At 39.6% G+C, this 19,448-nt stretch overlaps 1 protein-coding gene across 9 annotated transcripts in view; it reads left to right on the top strand.

Annotated features, from left to right (window-relative positions):
* DIP2 (disco-interacting protein 2) overlaps positions 1-19,448 on the top strand; it is a 236,597-nt gene that overhangs the window by 115,107 nt on the left and 102,042 nt on the right. For 4 of the 9 annotated variants that reach the window (XM_084591333.1, XM_084591328.1, XM_084591329.1 and 1 more), the window contains exons 3-14: positions 1,508-1,597; positions 9,868-9,996; positions 11,476-11,712; positions 13,887-14,027; positions 14,900-14,955; positions 15,028-15,085; positions 15,222-15,295; positions 15,505-15,628; positions 15,708-15,802; positions 17,449-17,559; positions 18,811-18,934; positions 19,188-19,291. In XM_084591333.1, coding sequence (XP_084447459.1) covers positions 1,508-1,597; positions 9,868-9,996; positions 11,476-11,712; positions 13,887-14,027; positions 14,900-14,955; positions 15,028-15,085; positions 15,222-15,295; positions 15,505-15,628; positions 15,708-15,802; positions 17,449-17,559; positions 18,811-18,934; positions 19,188-19,291 — 1,343 coding nt within the window. The remainder of the gene's footprint in view (positions 1-1,507; positions 1,598-9,867; positions 9,997-11,475; positions 11,713-13,886; positions 14,028-14,899; positions 14,956-15,027; positions 15,086-15,221; positions 15,296-15,504; positions 15,629-15,707; positions 15,803-17,448; positions 17,560-18,810; positions 18,935-19,187; positions 19,292-19,448) is intronic. The other 5 variants (XM_084591335.1, XM_084591332.1, XM_084591336.1 and 2 more) reach the window with 2 other exon arrangements.

The raw sequence follows: 19,448 nt of genomic DNA on the forward strand, positions 1-19,448 counted from the left end.
CGTGTCAGTTATTTATGCAGGACTTTCACCATGCATGCATTGTGTACTGTCTGTGCTCCACCTGAATAGAACTATGCAGCATTGCGTAAATTTTGAATTCACCAAGCTGGTTGCCAAGAAAATGGTTTATGATTGGCCAGAGCACAAGCTTTGGCCATTGGAGGAGCACATGCATACAGTTTCAGGAGTGCGCCCTGTGGTTGACTTCCTAGTTTACGTGATGCTATGCAGTTTGATTGAGACAGAGCACTGCCTCTGCCTCAGTGTTGGGGTCAACTTCTATGAATTAGCTCTGTCTTCATGGCAGGCAGGGGACAGGGAATTTGTACTTGATAGTTTTGCGTCATTTACAGGGTTCATTACGTTTTACCAGAGCTATTTGTTGAATCTCACTAAGTTGTCTGGCCATGGCTCCTCTCTGTCTTGTTCATCATATGCTTTTGTTTCAGTGTAGGCGTACAACTCGTGTCAGAAGTTGTTCACTAATGGCAACACAGTTATCAGAATTATTACTATGGTATCATTGCCAGTTTCTTATTTGTGCCTTTTTTGTCTACTAAATGAGCAGTTGATTGAAACTAAAAGAAATGAAATTTCAGTATCAAAGAGATGTATGACTGGTGTCACTACGGAATCACTTTACATGAGTCTCGCATATTTAAATGGGAATCTTTTAATAAGGATCTATTTTCTTTTTTTGTTTTGGAGTAATCTGCCTCTGTATTTTGGCATTGAATGAATGTAGGGCTCTGTTATCTCTCTTTTCTGTGCTATTTGAGAAAAATACAATAAATTTCTAAAAGCCAGCAAGAGATTTCTTTCTTCTGGTCTTTGCTGAGCCAGTATATTATTTTTATTTACTGTACATTCTTATTAGCTCATGAGTATGCATGAAAACTGCATCACTGAAGCTCAGTATTAAAGTCAATAATTATGTGAAGGTAGCTTACTGATTCTGGGCCTTAGGGCTATGTGAGCGGCTGACTGTTGTAGGCATCTAGATGTTCTGCTGCAGTGGGCAGATTGGGCTTGAAATAACACATTCACAACACTGTTGTCACCCATGAGCAAGTTTGCTCAAGGAAGAAGCGTCTCTGATTGACCGCTTTGAGAACGCTTCTTTCTGAGTTTCTTGCTCTGAGCACTGCTTTGTGACCATGCTTGCCAATCCAGCATTCCACCACTCATCTCCATGCCTGCTCTCTTTCCATGTATGGCCTGTTGGTAACAAAACCCGCTCATTGGCCCCAGACAGCTGGACTTGGCCGCACCATTTGCTACTTGCATGTCATCAGTGAGCACATGGTGAAATGAATGATTTTTTATACTGCCCACTCACCTTTTTGGAAGGGCTGGCAGGATAATTCCAGCGGCCATCCATGGCAGTGAAGCTGCTGTTAGCCTTACACCCCTTTGTACTAGGGAGCTGTGCATTCCGGAGCATCTTTTTTTATTGTGCAATGCGTGGCCCAACACATGGCTCCGTTGTTGGCCATTGTCCTTGCAGCTCTGCCCACAGGCTCTGCTAGTCCTTCCACTCGAGCCAAGAGAAGAGCTCAGCGTAGGCTTACACGTAATGAGAGCAGGTATCACTCAGGTAGGTCCCCATGCCATCCCCCATGGATAAAAATGGACTTAACATTTTATTGCCATTTTGTTCAGAACAGGAGGCTGTGACAATCAATATAGCTTGATGACTCCAAAGAAATTTCTGTGTTTGCTTCATTACTAGACTATTTCAGCTGGATGCTCCATTTACCTTATAGTTGCTTTGGTTGCCATAGTTTTACAAAACTGCTGAGTGTGCCAGTTTTTTGGACTAAAACTGATTCATGCATCTAAGTGCACCAGTACTTCTGAAAACATAGGTGTAGATATTGTCAGGTAAGAAAAAATGTGGTTTTCTTGGTTACTCAATTGAACCTGGTTACTCAATTGAACCTACTCGTTTCATATAAAGGTACTGTTTATAGCACCTCACACAAGAGTACACAGTCATAAAACTGCTGTGGTGCATTATTTTTTTTATGCATGTGTATTCAATGTGATAATATTAAGTTCTGGTAGAGCCCATTGCAGCATACTGAAGCTGCCGGTGAACTTGGAATGGTATGCAACAGATGCTGTGCCAGCAACCTAATCATAGGCAATTCATCTTGCTTACGATGCCTGCTTCCTCCATCTGTTACTCTTGTTAAGCAGGTAAATGATCGGGCTGTTGGAAGGCATTTGTTCACCACATGAATTATACCACTCCAGTTTTTGCCTTGTGAAACGGCCGTGAGGTACACTTAGAGGGGATTTGTTGGCTTGTCATGCTATGAGATTTCATGCTAGTATGTGCCTTTATTTTAATCGATTACAGGTTACTAGCAGATGTATTCTTATGTTATGAAGTTAAGTTACAAACCAATTGAGAGCAACAAGTGGTCACTGATGTAATTGCGTTTAGTGCATGGTACATGGCCTCGAGAGTAATCCTGTAAAATTTCTCTTTATTTCACCATTCCTAAATAACAAATACTAATAGAAAATCCTGATGTCAGGTTGGTATTATTCTGCATTCCAAAATGATATTATGCAGCTGTTGACAAATTTTGTGTTAGGTGCCGGGCCCATTTCATGTCATGTGCCCGCAATTGTTGTTAATAATTCTTCTAAATTTGTTCGTTTAGAGGCAAAAATTGCTCACCTTTAGCCTTAACAGCCTACTCATGATACGTTCACGGACAGAATATACTATTTTGTAGTGAAACGTTGCTCAACAAGATTAAGAGAGATCCCTTCATAGGCAGACTACAGTGAGTGGTTAGGAGCTATTAAAAGCCTGTGGGTTGTTCAGTGAAGGTACAATGCTTGGCTGAAAGGCGCAGCATGAGCGCTGAGGTCATTCTAAATCTCGAGTGGGTTGGGAGTCCTTGTTATGCTTCTCACTCTGGGCTATACTTAGACTGAAAACTTTTGCAACTTTATGCACATTTTTGCAGCGACTAAGCATATTAATATGTTGACTGTAGTTCTGGAAAGTATAGTTATACAGGAAGGCTGTCTTGGTGTTATAGAAATGTCCGCATATTTATCAAAATAATCAGTTTTTGGGCCTTTGCTGTGAAGCTGCTGTATTGCATTATTGATGCAATACAGCTGTATTGAGGCTGTATTGGAGGGTTCTGCTCTGTTTTGAACCCGTGGGAAGATTAAAGGGGCACTGAGGACAACTAGAGGCAGAATACTGCCGAGAAATTATTCCCACCGCTTGATTCAAACTCATAACGCCTACATCGAAAAAGGACTCCATTATCATCATTGGGGAGTGAACGGTGGTGTAGCCTAGCCTGTGGGTTCCGCTTAAAAAAAAACTGTGTTCATGCACTATGCGTTAGTTATGAATTTGGATGATATACCTGTATTTTATATTTTAGCCCTTTCTAGCTGATAATATTTGCTTCGAGTGAAAGTAGAATCTTTGGAATTAAAATGCAGTTAATCCATTGACACAAAAGAACTTTACTTTTGTTCGAAGTGTCCTTTTAGTATACGCGTAAATTGCAGTACATGGGCCTTTTAACCTTTTTGGATTCATACTCTGCTGTATTTGGACACGAACATCAGAGTGTGTGCTAGTTATTCGTCAAATTAGTTTCCTGCACTGTGAGGTAAATGTCACCCGGCTGTTCTCAGTATGCCTATTACAAAGTAGGTAAAGTGCAGTAAGCACACAGGCTCGAAACTGTTCACTTTTTTGTGTGTTGTTAAAGCTGGAATGGCCACAGTCTGAGATGCTTGCTGTGGAGAGGCCTGGCTGCTAATAAATAATACTGTGTACCCCGTCTGAAACAATTCTTTGTTACGATTGTAGAGAATAAGAAATATGAATGGAATGGTCTTCGATGCCAGCAACACAGTCAGTCATGTCATGTGGGTTTTCTTTGGCCTTGCATGTTCAGCACCATTTTAAGGTTTGAGATTGCCCAGGTAATAGTCAGAACTGACACCTGAGCAAGTTTGTAATGTTGATAGCAGAAACGTATGCTGCAGTGCAAACAAAGCACATGCATAAAAAAATATAGTGGCAGAAGAGCTGATTGCGAGATCATATTTAGCGCAACTAATGCAGTGCTAATAGTAACTGCATGATCAATATTTAATGTGTACAGTGACCAAACTAAGAGTTATGATGCAGTTCTCTAGAAAACTGAACATATTATTGTACTGCATGAGCACTGTTGTGCATGTCATACTGGAAGGGCAAATAACAGCCTGTACATTTTAGCATTTTCTTTTCTTTCACGTATGTCTTGCCCTTTTTGACTAGGAATGCTGCACTGAAGCTCTGCAAGCTTCTTAGCATTCCGATGCGAGAATAAATGTGCATTCATTTTTTTTTTAATGTGTTACAAGGATGTTAGATCTCTGTGACCATTTTCGTTAATTAAAATAATATTGGGGGGATCAAGCCAGCACTTGATTTTTTGCACTGCATTTAAGTTGTGTGCATCACATCTTAATAGTGTAGGAGCCCACCCTTTCATAGTGCCGGAGGCCATCATGTCATTATCGACCGCTGGTTGTTGCAGTCCCAGCTGCAGGTGATGGGTCATGCTGAGAATTGAGATTAATATATATATAAGAGTGTGTTCATAGAATAATACTAATCAAGGTTCCATGACCATTCTTAGTTTTGAATTAAATTTTTATATGTGGTGGGAAAATGTCCCGACTCAAAGAAATGATCTTCAGTTTCGTAAGATACGGCGTAGTTTTCTCGGAAAATCACTACAGGTGGAAAACACCGTTTTTGCCATTTCAAGAAGTTGCAACTTTGGAGACCTGCTGCTGGAGTACTAAATATTTGTGATCTATTCCTTTTTACCCACTAAATCTATGCAACTTTTACTTTGTTTTGTTGTTGCATTTGACTTGGTAAAAAACTGCAACAATGCTTCAGAAGCAACGCGCTACAAAAAGGTTCATTTTCAAACTTAAATATGGACATGATGAGTTATGTTGTTAGCATTGTCTTTTTTTTTTTGTTTATTATTCAGACTATTTCCTTAATTTCCGGCAAAATTGGGAGCTAAATTGGGAGCTCTAGATCGCTAGGTGTGTTCTCCACAATGCATCAAATTCTCCCAAGGCTCGAAAACAACAAAAAAATGCGGTACTTTGATTCCAATTTAAGAAAAGACAACATCAGTATTTATGAAAATCCCTCTCAAGGTTTCTCAGTACCTCAGAAATAATGCGGACCAAAAGGTGTTGCATTATTTTGTTTTAAAATATGAAAATAAGTATAAAACTGAGCGCTAGTATTGAAAATTGTCAATATTCAGCCCAACATTCTGACACGACTTAATAAAGTGTTGTAGCTGAAATGTTTTCTCTATATTATCCAGGACTAGTTCTTTATTTCTGCTCAAATTGAAAGCTCTAGACATGTTTGTTCTTTCTCCGTATTATTTTGAAATCAGCCAAAAATACGTGATTATCAAAAAACACAAAATTTTTTTACTCGAATTTAAGAAAACTACTGCATCTTCAATATTTGTCGAATGCTCCTAAAAACAATCCTAAGTATTTTATAAACATCGGGTACTAAAATGTATTGCGCTATGTCAACTAAAGATATAAAAACAAATAAACTGAATGCATAGAAGGGCTTATGGCTTCCCCTCAAGGAGTAGGCATCAAAGGATTGATTTATTATTTGCTGAATTTAGTGACATTTTAACTTATGCAATATCTGAAGCCTTCTCAATGCTTATGAAGTCGTTTTCTGCTTGTTGGCAGTGTTGATGATCGCTTAAAGTGGAATAAATTCGCTATTCCTGGCGATTTCATGGAAGAACGCAAGTGACGGCTGAACTTTTTCTCTATCCTGTATATTTTTTTTGTTGAGAGATGCTGTGCTATTCAATCCAGTTCTTAATTATATTATTTCATTTATCCTTTATGACAAAAATTGATAATACTATAATGTGCACATAATTACAATTGTAAGCACAACACTTTGCAGCAAAATAGTTTAGGCGGAATGTTATATTTCATTATAGCAGCAGCACGAATGAGCCAAGATGACCAGCATTCTTGTCGACAGAGCCATCTAGCCCAGGAAAAATGCGAACCAACACAGAGCTACCCTGCCGTCCACTTAAACTGCAGGTTATGTACACTTCGCAGGTTAGGTGGACGGCAGGTTCGCTCCGTGTTGACTCGCCTTTTTCCTGGGCTAGATGACTCTGTCGACAAGAATGCCCGTCATCTCCGCTCATTCGTGCAGCTGCTATAAAGAAATATAAAATTCTGCCCAAACTATCATGTTGCAAAGCGTTTTGCTCATGATTGGAATTGGGTTGGAAGATATGCACATTATAAAAATGGTCAAGATTAAAGTATTGTCAATTTTTGTCATAAAGGAGAAACAAAATAGTATAATTAAGAACTGGATTGAATAGAACAGCATCTCTCAACAAAAAAAAATGTACAGGATAGAGAAAAAGTTCAGCCGTCACTTGCGTTCTCCCATGAAATCGCCAGGAATGGCGAATTTATTCCACTTTAAGCAATCATCAACACTGCGAACAAGTAGAAAACAACTTTCTAAGCATTGAGAAGGCTTCGGATATTGTATAAGTTGAAATGTAGCTAAATTCAACAAATAATAAATCAAACTTTTGATGCCTACTTCTTAAGAGGAAGCCATAAGCAAGCACTCTTATGGAATGACAGCGGGCATTCAGATTTATATTTATTTTTATATCTTTAGTTTACATAGCACAATACATTTTAGTACCTGATGTTTATAATGTACTTTGGATTGTTTTTAGGAGAATTCAAGTCAAAGTTGTCTTTTCTTTGATGATTTTGAATGTTGGCCGATTTCTATATAATATGGAGAAAGAACAAACAAGTTTAGAGCTTTCAGTTTTTGTAGAAATAGAGAACTAGTCCTGAATAATATAGAGAAAAAGTTTCTGCTGCAACATTTTATTAAGTTGTGCCAGAATGTAGGGCTAAATATTGATAATTTTCAAAACCAGCGCTGAGTTTTATACTTATTTTTATATTTTAAATAAAATAATGCAACTTTTTTGGGCCACAATATTTCTGAGGTACTGAGGAATCTTAAGAGGGATTTTCATAAAATCAATGTTTTTTTTGTTTTTTTTTTCTTAATTGGAATCAAAGTTGCGCCTTTTTTGCTGTTTCCGAATTTTGGACGAATTTGATGCGTTGTGGAGAACACACCTAGCTGTCTAGAGCTCGCAATGTTGCTTGAAATTAAGGAAATAATCTGAATAACAAACAGAAAAACATTTCATGTTAGCAACATAACACATATATGTCCGCATTTAGGTTTGAAAATGGACTTCCTTCTAGCGCGTTGCTTCTGGAGCATTGTTTGCGATTTTTTACTAAATCAACTGCGACAACGAAACATGTTTTTAATAATTCCCGTAAAAGTAAAGTTGCGTAGATTTAGTGGATAAAAAAGAATAGATGACAAATATTTAGTATGCTAGCAGCAGGTCTCCGAAGTTGCAACTTTTTGAAATGGGAAAAACGGCGTTTTCCACCTGTAGTGATATGCAAATTTTTTTTTTTTCTGAGAAAACTACACCACATCTTGCAAATCTAAAGCCCATTTCTTTGTGTCGAGACTTTTGCCCACCACATGCAAAAATTTCTCAGAAAACAAAAAATGTTCATGGAGCCTCGATTACTGTTCTTACCTGAGCACACCCATAAATAATACGCAGCTCACAGATGATTAATGGCACTTAAGCATGCTGGCTTGCTTGGCAATGTGCATCTGGCTTATAATTCTTTCCTGATTGCTTTAAGTGATCTGCCCATGTTTGTTAAAGACTTCTCTTGAAACTTATGCTTCACTTTACTGGCAGGAAGCAGATTGAGGATAGTGTTTGTTCATTTTTCATTTACTATATCTTAAATGCTATACCTCGTTCACAAATTGATTTTTCAAGTTCTCAGTTTTAACTTGTGGTGTGCAAACTTTTTATTTTATTTTATTGGACATTCCTGGACACTGTTATTGTTTCAAATTCTGCTAGCAATGTTTGTCCTATGTGCTTTGAAACAAAAGATTTTATGTTCAAGCTTTATTGATTGTCACATTGCATAGTTGTCTCCTTGAAATGGTTTTGTGCTGAATGCCATCATAAAGTATGTGCAGGGCACCTGTTTCACCTAACTATCCAGGTCGAGTGTCAGTATGCACATGGCATAAGCGTCATTGAACTACACACTTCATGCACTTTTTTTTTTCCTCTTTTTTTCTTGATGCTTACACATTTTATTTCTTGTTTTTGCAATTACTGAAATTGTGCATGGCATGTCTTTTTTCATTGTCCTCATTCTCATAAAGGTTTAGGTTTATAATGTTGCAGCATCAAGTGCATGATGGTTTCTTTTTTGTAATGCCTTTTTTTTTTTTGCTATACGCTTCATTTTGCTGACTTACAATCTGTCATATTGCCAATTTCTTGCAACAACTTTTTGTGGCAATCATTGCAAGGCTATATTTTTATTGGGCTTGTTCCCTGCCCTCTGCATGCAGGATCATGAAAGCGTGCAGCAATATGGCACTGTGAACTCTTACTCAAGTCAGGGAGCCACTACTCACTATTAAAATAGTCTCTCTTCTTACTGATAAGCCACTTTTCTAGGACATTTGTGTGGAATCAGTATCCCAGAACATACTACAAGCATTCATCTAGTATTACAAAGGAAGGTTTTTCTTTTGTGGTTTTGGTGGTATGTTTAAGGGCAGTCTTTAGCTACTCTCAATATGGTTTTCCTTTGAGGCAGTGTGTTTTGTTTTTCCCTCTAGTTCACACGTGCACACACATACACACACGCACACAGACACAAAAAGCCTGATTATTGGTCCAAGTTACACTGCCCTAATTTGCAAAAGACTGACCCATGAACTGGAAAAAGAAAGGAAAATATAAACATTTTTAATTTCTGTTCATATTTTAATCATAAAAGCTGAAGTAATCTTGTGAGAGTACACATTAACCAGACAGGCACACTTTTTTAGAAGCTGGCTCAAATAACCTCTTTCAGTGTATATCTGCAGATTAAAGTACTGCGTGAGCATTGTACTGATTTTGAGGATTAGACTATAGCATTTTTTCAGCTGTTATCTGGTGTAAAATGTGTGCTTAATTGCTCTTTTCCCTTTGCATGCCCATACGCTCAGTGTTCTTCAGCTTTAACGTGAACCATATGCATAGTGAGGCATGTATTGTACATGCTTCATTGTTGAAGGAATCTGCCTTTATTCTTGGGATTTTAGTATGATGGGCACTTGTTGTGTTTGTAATAATGTCGTCTCATGATGTAAGTGAAAACAACGCATTTTAAAAAAGCCTTTTTGGTTTGTTGTCGTTACAATAGAGTTAGGTACAAAAAAACTTTTCATTAGATTTTTTTCTTGCTAACTTGGCTAAAATATAAAAACTTTCCCCATTCCTTTCAAATGTCTGTTTGCAGAATGTATTTGTATGGCACTGTTGGTGGACCACTTCATTGATGGCTTGAGATTAGTGAGCGAGAGCATTGGAATTACATTTTTATCAGGCAGGCAGATGGATGAAGTACTACCAGAGCTTGATGCATATTTCATGTGCCACATGCAATGCAACATCATAACACAATAATATTTGAGTAGACAGTCGTTGTTAAGGGTTCTGTAAAATATGTATGTTTGCTACACTTTCCTTTTGCAAGTTTTTTGCTTACCATTATTACATGTGCCAGATGGGAAGGATTTTTGTGTGTTTGTTGATCTGAAACTCACGATCACCATATTGTTTTGTTTTTCTGTCGGATGCACAGAAGTCAGGCAAGAGGCAGTGCAGCAGGCTTTGGCTGCCATGCAGAATAAACCAAAACCATCACTTCCAATGCCTTCAAAGCGGACTTCAGTGATGACTACATCACCATCTAGAGAACGCCATCCTTCAGGTTTGCTAACTCTATAAATGTACTACTTAGGAGCTATTTTCCTTCCTACAGAATAGTGACCTGGAAGCATTATCTTCAGGAAAATCAAGTTATGTTTGCCTGTATTGACATATCGACTCATTACAGCATCATAAAAGTGGTGCGTTATTGATGGTGCACAAAACCTCGCATGTCAGTTGTGCCTTGGTTTGGTTGATAGGGTTCAACGTCAAGGCAGAAAGCTGGGCAAATTAGTGTCTCATGATTAATGAAAAAAGTCTAGTGTATCAGATGGGAATTCATAAGGTGGATTCACACGGTGTACAGAATCGCAGATCTTGAGGACGAACTGTGCATCACATGGTTTGACATCACGGATTCAGGCCAACCAACCCTTTTCTGCAGATGGTGTAGAAGGAAGACACTGTTTTACTTCGTTCATAAAATGTAAGCTTTCAGCACTGCAGACAGTGTCCTGAATTCACGTGATGTCACTGATTCGTTTGCAATCTCTTTCGTCGTGTGAATCTACTTAAAGCAACATATCAGCTATGAGGGGTGCCATATTGAAGGGTGCTGATCATTTTGTCTATCATGGATCATTAATGTGCTCCTAAGTAGTCCTGTACACGAGCATCTTGCATTTCGCATCCATAGAAATGTGGCTGCCACGGCTTTGATTAAACCAATGTCCTCGGGCACCCGAACTGCTGAGCCACTGCAGTGGAACAGTAATACCTTCAAATTATAATCTGATTATCTTTAACAGTGATCATTTGTTGGTTCAGGAAAGATTAGTCAATTAGATTTTTTCTGGCACAATCTTTTGAGTGCTTTGTCTTGACTTTGGTCTACCTTTTTTTACTTTTGGGCTACCTTTTCATTCATAATCCAGAGGCACCAGTGCCTTCCCGGGCCTCCATAGTGGATAGGCCATCAGCGCTGCTGTGTAACCTTTCCTCCAGCAGAGAGCTTCTCTGCTCCTAAAGCATTTCTATTGCCAATGCTTTTTTTACGGCTCATGAAACAGCTTTTTAAAAGGACTCGGGTTATGAGGAACTTAAAACATGACAAAGCTGGAGCTATTTTAAGTAGCTGAAGACATGCATAGTGTGACACAGCTCATGTGGTGGGGCAAGGAAATGCTAGATGGGACGCAGCCAGAATGCATTAATAATGAAGCCTTCTCAGACAAGGGGGGGGGGGGGGGGTTGTGCAGCGATGCTCAAGAGGGCTTCTTTGCATGCTGTTGTGGACGTGTTTGCTGTGATAAAGAAGGCCACTTTGCTCTGGACAGGTTGTCTAAAACTAACCAGTAATAAGCTTATATGCTCAATAAAGAGCACCTGAAGTTTTTAAAAATTGCCACTTTAGGTAAATATAATTTGCGTGCATGCATGAAAGAGAGAGATAGATATTTTTGTTCATTGTCAGCGCATTTCCAAAAATGCTCCTGCAGCGTGAGAGGTGTACTTAGTTACGTTGCGCTTCTTCATGCAGACAGCTCAAGTGACGACGACAGCGTTTTGAATGAAGGCAGCACACCAGAGCAGGAACGGCTTATGCGACCGCTGCCCACGCCACCCCAGTCAGACACATCAGGAGCCTCGTCACCGCGAGAGACACCACCTCGCATTGCCCTGCGTTGCAACAATGGTCGTGGCTCAGACCGGCCCGCTGTGGACGGTGTTTCTCACTTAGCTGATGTGATGCAAAACCTTACGCCCAGCGAGTACAGTGAGATCAGTTTTATTCTTTTATCCTAGACACACGTATTGCTTTTAGCATTGCTTTGAGGCTACATTGTGTAGTTATAAAAATTTGTGGTGTTGACACTTTTGTACCTCAGTCTTTGGCAATTTTTATTTGCAAAACCCTTGCTTCTGTTGTTGCAGGTCATCAAAATTGGTTCATAAAACTGGTTTTTAGACAGCTACTGTGCCTTGCTGTAATCTGCCAATTATAAAGTATTTGAGAGAACTAGGTAAAAAATACAAAAGTTTAATAAAATTGTACAGTTTATTTCTTTCTCCTCAAGTTGTGCTTATTGGTATGAAATGGCCTTATTCAAGAACACAACTTTCAAGTGCTCATTTAAGCAGTGGCAGGCTGGGTCAATGCAGAAGAAGCTTTTGCCATTGTACAAAAATGCTAGCTAATTGGTACTGTTCATGGCACTTTTTATATTGGTGGCACTCCACGATTGAAAGCTGCTGACTGCACACCATTGTTCTGGCACTCCTTAATGTGCATGAAAAGGTTGACACATTATTGGTTTGGCCTTGCTAATAAATATCCACTAAATCATGGTGTCAAATCAACTGCCATGGGGCCATTGACAGAATCTGTTTTGCTTTGGCCATTGCTTATTGATTCTCTGCCCGTTTCTGGCTATATTAACGTTTGTCAAGCACCAAAAGGTGCATTTATGGTTGCGAATATTGAATTAAGAAACTTTCCCGCCATGAATTCAAACCCTTGATGTCTGCACCAAGAAGCATGGGTTTCCATAGTTTCAAAGTGAATGCCAGTGTTGCATAGTTTTTTGGATCTACCCTCAAAATTTACTGCCATTGCATGCAGTTTGCTCTTTTCTAGCCAAAGTTGGATGTAACACATTACAAATTGTGATTGTGAAAATGATTATGTGGGATCAGTAGCATTTTTTGTGATTTTTGATTGATCAATTATTTTTTCAAATAGTAAAGTTCTGGTTAAATTCACATATATTTTTCCTATTTCCTGTAATCAGTTACTCATAATAAGCATGTTCTTCTTCTTTTTTTTTTTCTAACAACATTGTAACAACGGTACAGCTTTGAGAACTTTAGCTTGGCAGAAAACATGGGTGCTAGCTGGAAGTTTTTTCGTGACAGAGTGGCACCGGGTCGGCTGTGGAAAATAATTGTGCGGGATATTGTTTAGGTTGTTACTAGATCACTGCCATCTCCTATGATAGTTCCCATGCCTAGAATTACCACACTCCCGATCTCTAAGGACCCCCCCATACTGTCAGGTGGCACCACAACTTGTCTCCCATTACACTCATCCTAGCAGCTGCCACACAAAGCATGAAGGCATGGTTATAATGTGCGCAGTGCAAAGATTCTGTTGAAACCAGTGCTGTTGCTACTAGAGGGTTTTGTGTACGAGCTGGTGGGCAAGGTGTTCATACTTTATAATATACTGTTCTTCCCTGCAGCACATATTTTGAGTGAGTGTTCAGTGTAGAATCTCTTGATAAGGAAACATGGGAAAATCAGTGACATCTTTGAAGAACAGCAATTCTTTAAAATTAACTAGGCATAACAAAATATCATGCAAGGTAGACTAAATTCCTGTTGTAGGAATAAAATGTACAGGTCAATTTCAATTTATACTTTGTGCCCTTTAAAATGTTATTAAACCTTCACTGTTGCACTGTGGTAAACTGGAATTTAGTATAAATTTATAGTACAGTGTAGAAGAAGCATGAAAACTAGAAACACTGACCTTATTTCTCTAATTCGTGTTGTTCATTCTTGCACTCTGTCGTTATTGATGTGTAATGGTAAAGGTGTGTGAGAGTGATTGTTTAATTAGTGGTAATATAGTTAGAACCGGGTTAAGTGGAGAAATATGGGAGAGGCCTTCGCCCTGCAGTGGGTATAATCAGGCTGATGATGATGATGATGAATATAGTTAGTTTTAGTACAGGCTGAACTGTTTTACGCTGTATTGTTGTAAACTCAAGTATCACAAGGAAACAATTTATCCTCACAGATTCATATGCCGTGGGTGCGAGAGAGAAATTAGTGAAGTAGGACATCCATGTAACAGTTTGTCGCTGTGCTTATTCACATTGAACTACTCGTTAAAGCACAGCTGTATACATTGTGCCTGGTGACCGGGTTCCTTTTGTTTTTTTACAGCAGACTTAAACCCTCAGCCAGACGTTACCAACACCGGCATCAATGCCAATCACACCCCAATGGAGCATGCCAACAGATACAACCAGGCCCACATGTCCTCTGTGAGGGTCACGCAGCACTCAGCGACTGGCCTTGAGTATGGTATGGATGAAATGTCGCCTTGGCTTCTATATAATTGTTGGTGAATTGATCTATGCACATAAGCATCTCATGCTTGTTCCTTTAATGTGCAACGGTCAGCCAGGCATAAATGTAAGTCATGTGTACAGTCCCTATCAAAAGTATACAACCTGAGGCCTCTAGAGTGCCTTGTTTGGCATCCTCAGCGACTAATTTCTCAAAAGCAGAAGGGCCTTGCGTCCTCATTCTTCCCAAGCTTTGGAGTGCTAGATGCATTAGGTTTGCTAAACAGATTAGAAGCAAATCAGTTGGGCTGTATACCTTTGAGGAGGCTGTAAATGTCACATAAAAAAATGTTTACTCAGTTAGACATTTAGTTGTGTTGTAACGTTTATTATCCATGTTTTTACATTGTTTTAGGGGCCCTCACTTCTGCCTTATTCACTTCTCCTTTATTGCATTCAGTGGGCATATTTTACGCCGTAAAATTTTGGTCAAGTTACGCAGTTGTGTATGTAGGGTAGTACTCACAGAAAATGAGAGTAAAGTCGTCCATTTCCCGCTGTCCATCACCATTATGTAACACTAAAATCAGAACTTGGCATCCAACTCCTACACTAGTTGGCACCATTCCCAGCCAGTTGCGTCTCTAGAGGAATCATGCCCACTGCAGTAGCTCCAGTGTCCTCTCTAACCTTTGTCGAGCTCACTCTGCACGATATGAGAAACACTTCAGTAAAGCATCAGCTCAAAAGCGTGTTTATATAGAATAAAGCCATGTTATGTGTTTACGAAAGGAGTAATATACAAAATAGAAGTCACATTTTAAAGACGGTTGTGTGTGCATGGTGCAGCACTCAGTTTTGTCATTTTTATGCTTGTTATTTTGATAGGTACTGGAAAATGGAAAGTTTCAGCGAAGATACAGCAACTCTTGAACACACTTAAGGTTTGTAGTTAACATATAGCATTCTGATACACACATGGCCCTTTGCTGACATTGCATAAATTTTGCTTACAGAGGCCGAAACGAAGACCACTGCCAGAGTTCTATGTTGATGACGAGGTTGACATGGACTGTAAGAGCCTTCCAGAGCTTTTTATTTGTTTTATCAAGTTGCATGGGGTGTTACTTGTAAAATAGACTGTGCACTGATACTCTCACCATGTAGTCAGTTTTGAAGCATACATTGACTTTTTTACCCTCGTGTCCAGCAAACCCTTCGGATCCCAATGCTCCTCAGCCGGAAGGTGCTACAATGACTCCCACCGTTGGAGAAAATCTGGAGGTTCTCTGACTTTCATATCATAGCAGAGTATAAAGATTAACTCCTTAATTTCTTATCCATCCAGCACTGACACTGTTGTAATCAAATTCATTTGCCTTATGAAAACAACTTGAACATTGCAACTCTTGTCCTCAAGTGATTTCGAGTACTTGTCACTTCTTGGGTGGAAAGTGCTTCTAGTTATTGCTCACCTTGCACTTTTTGTGCAGGTGCCATCAGGGCTTCCACAGTCATTAGAAGCTGCCATCAAGAGGTATGGGTCAGGAACCTTCAAGTTTCCCGCAGCCACTGTGCTGGACACTAGTGGCAAAATCGGAGCACCTCTGCCTTATGGTGAGTGGCACCACCTGCAGTTTCCACCCGAGTTTTGTTCACAAGCACTTGGCTAATCCAGTTCGATCTGTTACTCTAGGCAAGCTTCTCAGCCGGTCCTGGAAGATAGCCTTTAACCTTCTTAACAAGCTGGGCCAGAAAGGTGAAGGCCAAGCACTTAAGCCTGGAGACAGGGTAAGCCATTTGGGGAACTTCAGAGCTAATACTGGTGTTTGGCACTGGCATAGTTTCTGCTGTTCTTTTTAGATCTGTGCTATGGAGCCAAAAAGAGAACCTTCACTTGCATTTGTAATATAGGCATATCAAAATTTGCTATAGCAGTTGCTTCTGCCATGTTCACGAATTTTGTATATCTGTGCTTAGATCAGTAAATAGTTGATCACTTTGTACTGTGCATTTTAAAACATTGTGTGCAAGGGCCTGACCTGCTACTTCCGCATTACGTGCAATATGCCTGCAGTTCCTAGTATAGATGGCAAGTACCTGTGCATCCCTATGGTATTTATTCACTATGCTGTAAAACCTCTTTGATACGTTTTTTTAGAAAGTGCTGATGTTTATTAGCAAACAGCTTCTTTTTTCTTTTTTTTTTTTTTTTTAGCATTCATAGAATTCAGTCCGTATTCACATTGTCTTTAGTGGGGAAGAGATTTCACAATGCATGTGATTCATTGATAGCAATGACTTATCACTGCTGTGTTTCTGGATGCTTTGCTCCCTTCCATTATTGCACTGTGGAGTAGCCATCGCGATGGCTGACTGTCGCAGCATTCTTGCTTTTCATGCTGTTTTGCCTAAACTAGGCCAACTTGTTTTCAGATGCTGTGCCCTCATGCTCTTAGGCACTATGGAGCTGCTGCTACATTTTTTCTATTCATGTCGGGTATCTGCGGAAGTGGCCTTTAATACATTAGTGTATTGTCTTTCTTTGATGCTTCACCCATTTGCATGTAGGCTCTGCAGAGAAGCCACCAGGCTGAGTGAGCACTAGTGCTCTGCAGCTCTTCATGTCGTGTGCCCCCAGGTCTAGCCCGCTAGTATGCCAGTACATGTGCAGTTTATTGCTGAATATATTATACAGCCTCAGTACGTCAAATTTTGACTGTGGTAGTCAGGAAATTGTGTTAATCCAGTAACATATCATCAAGGTTCTACTGTCCATGCTACTCTCAACGTGCCACTAAAGCTCCCATGTGCATGTGTTTGCTTGGCAGTGAATGGAGCAGATGCATGATTTTAATTGAAAGCAAGACCCTGCCGTGTAACCTGCGAGAGAGAGAGAGAGAGAGAGTGTGTGTGTGTGTGTGTGTGTGTGTGTGTGTGTGTGTGTGTGTGTGTGTGTGTGTGTGTGTGTGTGTGTGTGTGTGTGTGTGTGTGTGTGTGTGTGTGTGTGTGTGTGTGTGTGTGTGTGTGTGTGTGTTGGAAGGTTATGGGGGTGGAGTAAAAATGTATGTGCCCATCCACGCCTGGTGGGTAGGAATAGCCGAGAGGATAAGAACTTTGAGGAAAGTACAGAGAGCTTGAAGCTCATTTTCTTACAAATCTCAAATCAGTGGCTGAATAAAAAGGCTGAATCATTAGAGTCAAAAGTTGTTGGTAATTTAAGGATAGTAAATTATAAGGCTTTGTTCTCGGACAGGAGTCAAAAGTAATCAGGTGCAAATTCTACGGGCTGTCAACAGCTTTCAGGCGTGTTATTAGAAGGACAGGTGTCATACATACGAGTAAGCAAAGGTGACATATTTTTTGTTATTTTTTCTTTGAGCTTTTTAAGGATGATTGTTGTGTCACTGATTGCATATGATGGTTGTTGCTTTCAGGTGGCCCTTGTGTACCCCAATAATGACCCTGTTGCCTTCATGTGTTCCTTTTATGGCTGCCTTATGGCAGGTATAGTCCCTGTTCCTATTGAGGTCCCTCTGACGAGGAGGGTAAGTCCATATTTTAACTCTTTGCAAGGCATGAAAATTTAATATACTGTTGCATAGAGCATTCTTGCTCTTGCAACCAATATTTTTGTCTGGGCCCAATTTCTTATTATGTTCAGTTAACTAAAAAAAAAAAAAAATGTTTGTTCAAACATTCTTCAAAGTCCAAATGACTTTGAATTAATGAGGTTTTTCTTATATTACTTTCAAAAATCTCCACATCTGTTGGCAAGCAGTTCATTACCGAGGCTAATACTGCAAGCAATTCTCTTATGTAGAGCACTGTCAGGCAAAACATAACAACTGTTCTTTTTTTTTTATTTATTTAACATTTATGCCCTAAAGCCCTGTTAAATGTGTCTATAAGAATTAAACTACTAAGGGTTGATTTAGTAATCAGCATATTTTGACACTAGATGTCAGCAATTTAACTTTTCAGTTTCTTCTTTTGTATGTGTGTGCCAAAGTATGTTAGGGTGCACCCTCAACATACACTTGCAAAAACATGCAGTACACCAATGATACCCATTTGTGAAAGACACAAACATGCAGTGTTTGTTAAAAACTGGTCAATGGCAGCGTACAAAGGTGGACTGTTGCTTGTTTGCCTGCAAGAATTGGACAGCGAGAAAGTGGTACACATATGTATCACTGTCTGGCAAATGCTAATGTGGTTGTGACATCCACTGGGGCAGTAAGTTCTGGGCTTATGCTGAGTAGAAAGTCTTGCAGTTTGTGAATTCATTAATTATGTAAAATTTTTTTGTTTGACGTGCCACAGTAGAAGAAGCTTTTGTTTCTTTGTGTGTATAAGCAATGTGATGTGGCTGATAGCAAGAACAGTAGTTTAACTTTGGCAGCCCCTGAAAACACATCACTGAGATTTTTGTTATTTAATGACAAACAGGATAAATACAGGATAATAGAACATAAAATTTGAAAGACAAGAATACAGGATGCATGTGTTTTATAGCATTAGATGTTCAGCTGTTCAATGCCGCTAAGGTGAAATGCATGTCTGCAGTATAAACTCTGGTGAGGCCTTCTGAAAGAGATGATTTCACCAGTGCTCGACAAGAGATTTAGTAAATATTTTTATTTGTGTTGTTGGTTGTAGAGATGTTTTTAATGATGCAGAATAATTCACACTGGGGAACAGCACAACAAAGACATCGTTTGTTGTGCTGCCCCAAGATGCCATGAATTTGGAGCACTCACTTGTGTGGCTTGCCTCTTTTTATCCCATCTCTACAGGATGCTGGCTCCCAGCAGATTGGCTTTCTGCTTGGCAGCTGTGGTGTTAGCTATGCACTCACCTCTGAAGTTTGTTACAAGGGGCTACCTAAGACTGCCACTGGTGAAATTCACACCTTCAAGGGTGAGCAGCATTAGCGTCAGTAGCATTGTTGGCAGATGACAGAAATGGCCTTTTTCTTGAAGGCTAACAAGTGTGGCCCTATCTTTACACTCCATTGTTTTTGACTCGGGGGAAATTGTCACAGATTGCAGCATGCATGAACATAAGATGTCCTAATCTCATGCAAGCTGAGAATGCTAGCTGGAAAACCAATTTCACTTTTATGCTTGATATCAGCCAGTAGAAATAAATGTGTTCTCCTGTTTTTGTATAGGGTGGCCGAAACTGCATTGGTTTGTGACGGAACACCTGAGCAGGCCGCCCAAAGACTGGAGCCCACCCACAAGGCTCACAGATGAAACTGCTGCCTACATTGAGGTATGAACTTTCTGTAAGATGAATTATAGAGCCTATTAGAAGCATTTCAGCCTTGTGTCCGCATCCATCGCCAACAACAGATATTGGGATTCATGTATCAGAAGCACGCTTATAGAGGTTTGTAACCATAAACATCAAACATCTTTTCTTGTGCCTC

Source organism: Amblyomma maculatum, chromosome 1, assembly GCF_055883805.1.
Source record: "Amblyomma maculatum isolate TAMU_Amacu chromosome 1, ASM5588380v1, whole genome shotgun sequence".
NCBI lineage: Eukaryota > Metazoa > Arthropoda > Arachnida > Ixodida > Ixodidae > Amblyomma > Amblyomma maculatum.